General features: G+C 40.0%; 1 protein-coding gene across 3 annotated transcripts in view; it reads right to left on the bottom strand.

Moving 5' to 3' along the window:
• Window positions 1–95: 95 nt before the first annotated feature.
• The window catches only part of klhl32 (kelch-like family member 32), a 66495-nt gene continuing 55527 nt past the window's right edge, over window positions 96–11063 (bottom strand). For all 3 annotated transcript variants that reach the window (XM_039805154.1, XM_039805156.1, XM_039805155.1), the window contains exons 9-11: window positions 10756–10948; window positions 5065–5159; window positions 96–1314 (exon numbers count right to left, since the gene is read on the bottom strand). In XM_039805154.1, the coding sequence (XP_039661088.1) occupies window positions 1153–1314; window positions 5065–5159; window positions 10756–10948 (450 nt within the window). In that variant the 3' untranslated portion in view covers window positions 96–1152. The remainder of the gene's footprint in view (window positions 1315–5064; window positions 5160–10755; window positions 10949–11063) is intronic.

Raw genomic sequence — 11063 nt, 5'->3', positions numbered from 1 at the left:
GCGATGCTTTAAATTGGTAATTAGTTATCTATCGCTGCTAGATAATTCACCTTCCCATCATAGCTATTAACAGTCCTTATAAAATACATTCCAGGTGGATTCATATAGCTTCTTTATTCTGAAAATGTGCCATATATTCTTTCAGACACATTATTTTTGGACAAAAGAGGGAAGGGCAGAGCGACATTTTCTTTCTTTTGGTCAAAGTAGATTTTGTTTTTGAAAATTGCAAAAAGTGTTTTTATAATATATTATACACACTTCTTTGGAGAACATTGAATCGATATTCTCTGAATGATGACAGACATTCATTTAAACAAACCGTCTTGGGTCCTGAGCAATCTCACACTCCCTTACACAGGTCGATAACATACACGCATACAGTAGTGTGTCACTGCTGATGCAGAAAAATCAAGTTTTTTTTTTTTTTTTTTTTTTTAACTTATTTGGATTACAAAATGACATGGTTATTTATGCACCAATGAGCTTCAGGCTCTTGACATTTGTCAACCCAATCTGTAATTTCAAAAGACACCCAAGTCAATGAGAAAACAGGCTTTGTCCTCTATATCTCGAAAAACATCCTGCATGCTTTTCAGGTCACCAAAGTGACTATAGAGAGTTTGATGGAAGTGTTATACAGTGATTTTAGTTATAAAAGCTCCTACAGCCCTATAATGGCTTACAAAGAGGACAGTTTCTTTCTGGACAATTCAGCAATTCAGTAATGTCCGCTTCCCACAAGTCACTTTTTGGTAATGGGACTGGCATTTTGTTCCTGTCTTCTTAGGGAATTATAATCCCTCCGGAGTTAATTTTTCCTTAACTTGCTTCACTGGACATCATGAATAGTTCCTCAGTCTTTGGGGAAATACAACAGACACCTGTATTATTGTGACCGCTGCTTGTTTTTGGAGTTTCCTAGAAGCTTGTGGAATAACATGGCTATTGTAGCTCAGGGAAGTAATGTTATTACATTTGGGTCTCAAAGAAATCTCTGTGGACTGGTGTGACCGAGATGGCAGGTTCCAGAATTATTACTATGATCAGTTACCATTTTTGACAGCTATGTTTGCAAATCCTGACGGTCCAGAGTTGAGTTGAGGCTCCTCCATTCTGTGGTTATGTGTTCATGTTTTGTTCATCAGTGGTTTAAACCGCACCTATCCTGTGATGGGGCACTTGTAGAGTCTGTAGGTTTGGGCAGGTGAAGTAAGGAGCAGGGAGGAAACAAGTTGCTATCCCATTGGAGGCGAATGGCAGCGTTGGCCCGTAGAAAACTTCCTCCTTCCCCTCTGTGCTCACATCCAGCACCTGGAGAAAGGAAACGTATTTAGTAATATATGGTGTCCCTTATAAACCAGGGGTCTCCAACGTTTTAGGTCAAGGACCCCCCAGCTGAAAGAGAGACGGAGCAGGGACCCCCCCAAAAAAAAAATATTGTGTAGGGCTGCTTAAAGCTTATACACATAGTATTTGATGGTGCATACAATACTAAGCTATTCAAATTATTATTATTCATATATTTACACATCATGTTTCAATGTTAAACATACATGTAGTAGTATATCCTTAGACTGAGCTGTATCTGTGGATGGCTCCCTTAGTGGCTACCTTACCTACGGGCCAGTAGCATGTCAATGTCAATTTAATAACAAATCCCAAATAAGCCGATTTAGCTTTGCTAATACTATGTTGGACTTGTGTCTATATATATTTTTAGACATTTTAACTTTTGGGGAGGAAAAATGTTTTAATGATTAAACAATAACTTGGGGCCCTTCTGCAGTAACGTTAAGGACCCCCTAAGGGTCCGACTCTCTGTTGAAGGTATCTGTTATAAACTACCTTCAAGTACGGCAGTTTGAATATAAGTGGGTTGTGTAACAAGTAGTTTTTAGTAGTAATGTCAGTCTCTGTGCTACGGTGGCCGGGAAGTGCAATGCAACATTACAAAGAATGAAACACTTTTACATTTTGGAAAACAAATTTACATTTTGGAAAACAAATTTACATTTTGGAAAACAAATTTACATTTTGGAAAACAAAATAACATTTTGGAAAACAAATTAACATTTTGGAAAACAAAATAACATTTTAGAAAACAAATTTACATTTTGGAAAACAAATTTACATTTTAGAAAACAAATTTACATTTTAGAAAACAAAATAACATTTTAGAAAACAAATTTACATTTTGGAAAACAAAATAACATTTTAGAAAACAAATTTACATTTTGGAAAACAAAATAACATTTTCGAAAACAAATTTACATTTTCGAAAACAAATTTACATTTTGGGAAAACAAAATAACATTTTAGAAAACAAATTTACATTTTCGAAAACAAATTTACATTTTAGAAAACAAATTAACAAGATGCAAAACACTTTTACCAGTCCCGAAACAAATTTACAAATGACAGATTCTTCACGGAAAGGGAATGTACCACATACCGGAAGTGATGAGGTGTTGTTGGTGAGCGCAGTCAATTTGTGTTGTTGTGAGTGAGTATATGGCGTGAATGAAGTTTATGGTGACTTTACGTGTGGTCGGTGTTTGGAGTTTTTATATGACGCGGACCTGACGGAAACACAGGGAACGTATCGACAGCCGCGGCCGGATCGAAGCTACAGCAGGGGGGCAGCTGAGTCCGTCTGCAGCTGCAGGACCTGGAGCTCACTGCCCATTCCTGGGAGCCAAAACCGACACCACGCAGCTGGAGACCCAGGCCGTATTGCTGGGCCCGCTGGAGGGAAGGGAAGCCCGGGAGAATCAGATCCAGGACTGAACGGAGCGGACTGTCACAGCCTGCTGAAGTTTAAATCACAGGTTTCCTAAAGGGAGTCTGGCGGGACTCGGACTGTGGACGACGAAACACGACTTAAAGTCTCGTTAAATAAATAAATACATGCAGAAATAAATGAATCATTAGTGGGGGAGTGAGCCTGGACATTTCAGTCTGTTTAAACTTCACTTTGAAGCAGAACCTCTTAGTTCAGAAGGGTGAAGTTTCCGTTTGTACTCATATCTGTGAACTGATTATAATAAATATTCTTTGTATTAACACATTAATTAGTCTCTTTGTCTTTTTGTTTAAAAAAACTAGAACATCGCATGAGATTTTGACGATTTATAGTGATTTTATTTCCGTTAGACCTTTGCCTACATTGACGCTGATGCATTAAGGACGGCCCATAGACAGTATATAAGGCAGTGCCTCCCCTGTTCCAAGATGGCGGCTCTATTGACGCATTCGATCCATAACTGCCGTAGTCAAGGCGACATGTATACAAAACCTCATCACTTCCGGTATGTGGTACATTCCCTTTCCGTGAAGAATCTGTCATTTGTAAATTTGTTTCGGGACTGGTAAAAGTGTTTTGCATCTTGTTAATTTGTTTTCGAAAATGTAAATTTGTTTTCTAAAATGTTATTTTGTTTTCCAAAATGTAAATTTGTTTTCTAAAATGTAAATTTGTTTTCGAAAATGTTATTTTGTTTTCGAAAATGTAAATTTGTTTTCTAAAATGTTATTTTGTTTTCCAAAATGTAAATTTGTTTTCGAAAATGTTATTTTGTTTTCCAAAATGTAAATTTGTTTTCCAAAATGTAAATTTGTTTTCTAAAATGTAAATTTGTTTTCTAAAATGTTATTTTGTTTTCCAAAATGTTATTTTGTTTTCCAAAATGTAAAAGTGTTTCATTCTTTGTAATGTTGCATTGCACTTCCCGGCCACCGTACTGTGCTAGTTGGTCTGGTCAAACAATAAGCAGGGGGTTACTTTCTCATTTTCACAGAAATAGATAGATGTATGTGTTATTAAATCCTTCTAGCCACCTTCTAAACACAAAACTCTGATTCTATCAAGCAGTGCAAAGCACACTGAAGAGCAGGAAAAGCACATTTGACAAATAACATATCACCATAGAATTCAAACCATGCTCCTCGTCAACCAACAGTCACATTTTGGTAACTGAAACATTAGCTTTTTTTAAAGAACATTTATATATATATATATATATATATATATATATATATATATATATATATATATATATACATACATATTTTTTTTATAACATTTATTTTGCTAGCTTGTGTGCTCGACTAGTATTATATTTCTGACAGCCCTCGAAGGCAGCATGAAATCAAATCTTTTCAACATTGTTAAGACACCTGTTACAGATTTCTTTACTGCTGCTTTTTTAATAACATTTCCAATAACTTACTTATTTACAACCCATGTCCTCTTCATGTGTAGCTTCAGGCTGTCAGACACTTATTCTTCTAGAGAAACGGTCTGGGCCCGGTCCCATTGTTTTACTAGACAAATGTGCTCCTCTGTTTTGCCTCGTTTGCTAACCACCCACCAGTTTGAACTTATGTTGTTTCTTTCTGTATTTCCTGTTGGTTTTGCCTGAAGTTTTTTTTGTAGTTTATTTTTATCTCTGTCTTACCTCATATAATCTCTTTTGGCAGTTTATCTGTCCCTGTACTTGTCTTAACCCTCCTGTTGTCTTCGGGTCAAATCTGACCCATTTTCAAAAAGTTTCTACATCAGAAATGTGGGTTTTACTTCAACCAAATTGTCCAAAAAAATAACGTGGATGGTTCCATGCAGCACTCTTCACAAGTAAAATAAATGACCAGTTCACTACTATTATTGAATTTGGGTGTTTTATTTCATTTTATAGTTTTGAAGAAAAAAAATTGATAAAAGAACGTTTTAAAAAAACAAACAACAAAAACATTTTAATTTTAAATTTGGACCCACAAAAACGTGCATGGTGGACGGGAAGACAACACAAGGCTTAACTAGTTCTGTGATCACTTTCTTTTAATCATCAATCAATAAATCAATGTATGGGAAACACTGAAACGGAAATGGAAGCTAAAAAAAACAACTACTTAAGAATTAAGGTCTCCTTAATTCAATGGCTATTTTATAGTTAGTGTGCTGCTGTTTCACTGCACTGTATGAACGGCATATTATAGAACAGAATAGCTGAATTTATATCGCCTCATCTGATAAAGGCTAAATCAAAAAGTCTCATCTCTCACCTGAATGCATGCCAGAGGCTCGTTGGTCCAAATCGAGTATCCTCCAACCACATAGATCCTGTCATCATGGACGGCTACTCCGGACTCATTTTGACCTGGGGAGGACAGAGCCGACACAATGCTTCACTGTGCCAAGCAGAGGGCATTCTGACAATATGACTTCCATCAGGTCCCCCCCGCCCCCCGGGAGGCACAGAGAGAGAGAGAGAGAGATAAATGGAGAAAGATGGGGCGAGGGCGGGAGTGGATGGAGAGCAGAGATTGAGCTCCTGTTCTCTTTCCTGTGACTTTGTCTTGAACTTTCCCAGAAATCATAGGAGGAGAGAACAAAAGAGGAAAGTCATATAGGAGGAGAGAAGGAGGGAGTGTGGTGGAATTTCCAGTTTACCAACTCATGCTATGTAAGCTGAGCCAGTGGTACCCCAGGTCAGGTCAGTGTCCAACATTACCTCATAACCTTTCCATCTAGGCAGCTGCATGATGAGGGAATGGTTTGTTTCAGGAGGTTGGTGGGCCTGCCACACTTTAGCATCTGTGGACGAGGGTCTGGCTAGTCCACACAGCATTCCAGGATGGTAAAAAAAACTGCTTTAAACCTGGTTTATTGGCATTTCTTTAAACCAATCACAGTCGTCATGGGCGGCACTATGCGCCGCACAGAGCCACGGTGCCGCTGCAAATTAGCCTTCAGGAAGGAACTTGTTTTGGTGGAACATGTGTAACCGGGTAACCGGGCGAAAAGAGCGGGATCCAGCGGAATTTCCGGCAGCACCGGAGCAATCCCGGAAGTGGAACGTCGTGGATATAGACTAAAGGTTAAGCTAAACTTAACGCCTCCAGCATGAGTTTAAATACACCTTCAGGATAACAGGAACTTCAGAGACATGGGATGGCATGACACAATGACACATCGTGGTTAAACTGTACTGCCTGCCTAAAGTCGAGTGTTCATTAAATGCTCCTGTGTAATTCATCAAGGTGTCCCGAATCTTTTTTCGCGTATGTGAAGTGAGTTGTGCTGCTCCTGAGTTTTTCCTTAACCGGGAGGAAGAGTAAAGTCACCTGAACTTTAAACCCTGTAAGCCTTTGTTGAAGAACATGCAATGAGAGAATATGACCACATCCTGCAGTATCTGCACAACAGACTGTGTCTCTAGTGCCTTTAGGTGCAGGCTGGTGGAGGTGGTACTCCATCCCACCTCCACCAGCCTGGAGGCTATAGATGCAACATGCCCACGGCTCTAAAGTAGGGATATATGGGTTGTCATTGTATATGAGCCAAACCGCCTACTAACAACCAGCAGGGAGGCATTATAGGTTATGTTTTTATCTAATGAGAGGAGGATAAAGCACAACTTATGTTTCTAAGTACCACATACAGCACATCATTGGAATTAAAAGTAAACTGTGTTTGAGATAAATTAGCATAAAGCCACTGACAACTCAGTATTTCTCTGTAACGTGACTAAATAAGTACTATGTATTAGGACTTTAACACTCAAAAAGTCAGCTTATCTACTTCATCAGGACTGTGTGGGTTAGGGTTTGATCACATTGAACTGACAGTGGTCTGGCGACATAAACAACGACCCCACAACAGTCACCACATTTTCGCTAAATTCTGATTGGTGAGCAGGGGGATGTGACATCTTTTTTTTTTTTCTTTCTCATGTGAAATAACCAGTTCCAAACAGTTCCAACATTTGCAGAAAATGTTGCTTTCATGTAACTTAGGAGCCCATCATTCGTAGACTCTGACTGAGAAAGTCTGTCTTCAGCGCCTTTAAAGCTGCAGACCCACCAACCAGACGGCCGACCGGACTCATCAGTCTCCCCGAGTTGGTCCAAAAAGTTCCTCAGAACACACCGAAGAGACGAGACGTAATATGTCTCCATAACAGCAGGCGGCGCTAATCTGTATTGTTGCCCAAAAATGAAAACCGGCAGCTGATTGGACGAACGTGTCACGTGGGTCTGGCTTCTCGTCATGGCGGCTTGTTCAGAATCCGATCTCATATTGTACTAAAATAGTTCACTGAAACGTGTTTCTGAAAACATTTTAAGAGAGAACTAGGCCGTGCAGTTGCTGAATCTGTCTTCATTTCAGATCAACAAAGGTCAGTTTAAAAGATTTTCATCAGATTTTGAGATACTCTAGTCACGCTCATCCCGCTCGCCGTTTCCGGGTTAGCTCTCCACCAATCAGATGGGTCATTTGAGTCTGACTGCCAGCAGCGCACGCCCCGCCGATTATACATGTCAAATGGGCCAAAATGAAGAACGACGGCTCCTCGGACGGACGACGGCACGGGACACACCGAACAGACTCGAGTCACCGACCTCGCCAGACTGTCCAACGGCCGATTATCAGCTTGGTGTGTCCGGGCATTAAGAGGAATGTCAAGCCTCTGCTTTTAGCTCAGTTTTGCTTTCCACCAAGAAATATCTAGCTCTCGAGCTGCTAAATGCTCTAAAAGGTTATTATGTCGCTAACATAGTGAAGGTAGAACAGTTAGAATTAGAAGTTCTTCAAAAAGCTGCCTGCTGAGGCCGAAAACAACAAACCAAAACAGCGAAGTTTGCGGGTCGTAAAATTAAAACAATGAGCTGTAAGACGCTGTAAAGCTTCTTAAAGCAACACTAGAACACTTTTCCCACTTTGGTTCCCCTACAGGTTGGAGGCGGAATTGTCCATTACCGCTTTCGTAATGTCCCATTATGTGTCTTCTGAACTACAGATCCACTATCCGATCTGGCAAACTTGCATAATGTAATGTAATGGACAATTCTGATTCTAACCTGTAGGGGGACCGAAGCGGGAAAAGTGCTTTAGTGTTGCTTTAAAGCTGAGGGGACCTGCAGAGTCAGGTGCTAATTCTCCATGGGTTCATCACTATGAACATACAAGTAGTCATTTGATCCATGGTTCTTATAAAAAATATTGCTTATAGACGCTTTAAAAAATATCTCTTCTAAATCTTTCAAGATTGGTTCCAGAGCCAAAGATGTTCAAAAGAAAGTTATTAAAGAGTTGCACAGGCCTGTTATTATCCCCAAATGGCAGTGGAATACCCCATCATTTGCATAATGTGACAGTTTACATAATACTGCATGTGGTGACAAGAATCAGCCATTTTTGTTGCTCCCCCTCTCGGTGGACAGACCACTCTTAGGAGTAGCTATGCATTTTTATTTGTCAATTCCTGTGTGTCCATTGTCTCATTTAAATGGGATAGGACCTTTTTCTCTGTTGCCTCCGCAGTTAAAACAATAGTTTGACATTTTGGGAAATACATGTATTCATTTAGATGATAGAAACAAGCTAAACTAAGCCTCCTGACTATAGGCTTTATATTTAGCATACAGACATGCAGTGGTGGAATGTAACAAAGTACATTTACTCAAGTACTGTACTTAAGTACTAATTTGAGGTACTTGTACTTTACTTGAGTCTTTTCTTTTCATGCCACTTTCTACTTCTACTCCGCTACTTCTCCTCAGAGTGTAATTCTATCAGACAACAACTTCATGGTGGCCCTCCCCTGGTTGTAACAGCTGAGGAGGTGCATAGAATCTTCAAAAACATTGATCCAAAAATGGCAGCTGATCCTGATAAGATCAGAGGAAGGGTCCTAAAGGAGTGTAGAGAACAACTTAGCCCTATATTTGGGCAGCTTTTTCAAATCTCTCTTGACACACATTACATTCCAAAGGCCTGGAAAACCTCATTGATAGTGCCGGTACCAAAAGTGGCAAAACCATCTGCCTTAAATGACTATCGTCCAGTTGCCTTAACATCAATTGTAATGAAAAGTCTTGCGAAGATTGTCTTAAAACATGTTCTAGGAGATGTGCAAGGGGTTATTGACCCTCTACAATTTGCATACAGGACAGAAAGAAGCACTGATGACGCCCTATTGTATATGCTCCATAATATTTATTGACACCTTGATCAGCCCAAACGATATGTACGTGTGTTATTTATAGACTTCTCATCTGCATTCAACACCATTAAGTCTCACATTATGATGGAGAGGCTATTGCAGTTGGGAGTGCATAGTGATGTCATCAGATGGGTTGAGTCCTTTCTGACTGACCGAGTGCAGTGTGTCAGGGTAAATGAAGCTGTGTCTTCTCCCATTATTACAAACACGGGGTCTCCATAAGGAAGTACAATCTCCCCAGTCTTATTTACCCTGTACACACAGCACAACACACAGGAACATGTTACAATCAAATTTGCTGATGATACAGCGATCGTGGGTTTGATACGGGACAACGACGAAACCAACTACCAGGCTTGGGTAGACCAGTTTATAGAATGGTGCAGGTCCAGTTGTCTTCCGCTAAACACAAAGAAAACTAAAGAAATTATATTTGACTTTAGAAGTCGGGGCTCGACCCACCAGTGGATGACTATAGAGGGGCAAGGGATTGAAGTGGTAGAGGAGTATAAATACTTAGGGACAATAATAGATGCTAAGCTATCATGGAATTCCAACACTGATGCCATCTATAAAAAGGGTCTGCAGCGACTGTATTTTATGCGGAAGCTGAGACAGTTCAGAGTAGAAAAAGACATGATGGTCCTTTTCTATCGCTCTTTTGTTGAGAGTATTTTAACTTTCTGCTCCACTGCCTGGTATTTATCTTTGTCAGTGACAAACAAAAGTAAATGACACAGGATAGTTAACATGGCCAGCAAGATTGCTGGCCATCAGTTAATTTCTCTGACCATGATCTACGAATCCAGGGTAGCGAGGAAAGGACAAGCAATTTGCAGTGACGGGCTACATCCCCTATTCCAGGCGTATGAGGTGCTGCCATCAGGCAGAAGATATAGGGTGCCGTCCTTACAAACCAACCGGGCTCACAAATCATTCATTCCTACTTATAAAAAATAACTTGATCCTTTCTGTGTGCTAATACTGCACGTTGGTATAATATTAAAACGCCACTGATGATGTTGCACCTTACTATTGATAGCCCATTGGTGCTTACGACACTGCACTTTGCTATTTTTTTTTTATGATGTGGAGATATTTGGGATTGTGTACTGTGGTTGTGCGGGGGGAAGGGAGGGGTTAGTGGTCTTGTGATTGTCCATTGTCTATGGTCTGTTGTCTGTCTATTTGATGAGCTGTATGGTGCAAGATGAATTTCCGAAAGGATCAATATCTATCTACATTTCAGAGAGAAATATTGTACTTTTTACTCCACTACATTCATCTGACAGCTTTAGTTACTAGTTACTTTAAACATTAAGATTTTGTGCACAAAAACCCTACAAGTCCAGCTGAAATGATTAGACCATTAAACACACAACTGTTTGGATTGTTTCCAGTTTCTAAAATGGGAGGATTTTTCTGCATTGAGTACTTTTACTTTTAATACTTTAAGTACATTTTCCTGATGATACTTACATACTTTTACTTAGTATTTCTACAGTGTGGTATTAGTACTTTTACTTAAGTAAAGGCTCTGGATACTTCTTCCACCACTGCAGACATGGTGGTGTCAATCTTCTCATCTAACTCACGGAAAGAAAGTGAATGTATGTCAAACTATTCCTTTAAAGGAAGGAAAGGAGGAGTATCCTTAATCTGTTACTATCAACTGATGAATCATCCCTAGTATACATTTGGAAGTGTATGCTTGGTCATATGTGTGTGGTTTCTTCACTTTGCCCACCGGTGAGGAGGCTGAAGGAGCAGCGTGTCCACTGGTCCACGTCCATGTTGTAGGAGTCGATGTGGCGCACCAGGATGCGGTCGTTGTTGTAGTCCAGGTCGTTCCCACCTAGCACGTAGAGCTGCCTCCTCACCGCCGCCATCACGTGGTAAACTCGCCTCTGCAACATGGGACTGCGGGCCAACCACTGGTCCTGAGGAAGAAAAAAAAAAAAGGGAGGTGAATTTGGTGGAGAATGGATTAGGGGGGAAAGCAGATGGAAGGGAAGAAAGAAGGTACAAAAAATGATTTAATGCAGATCATGAGAA

This window comes from Perca fluviatilis, chromosome 7 (assembly GCF_010015445.1).
Source record: "Perca fluviatilis chromosome 7, GENO_Pfluv_1.0, whole genome shotgun sequence".
NCBI lineage: Eukaryota > Metazoa > Chordata > Actinopteri > Perciformes > Percidae > Perca > Perca fluviatilis.
This window is presented reverse-complemented; position numbering and strand designations above follow the sequence as displayed.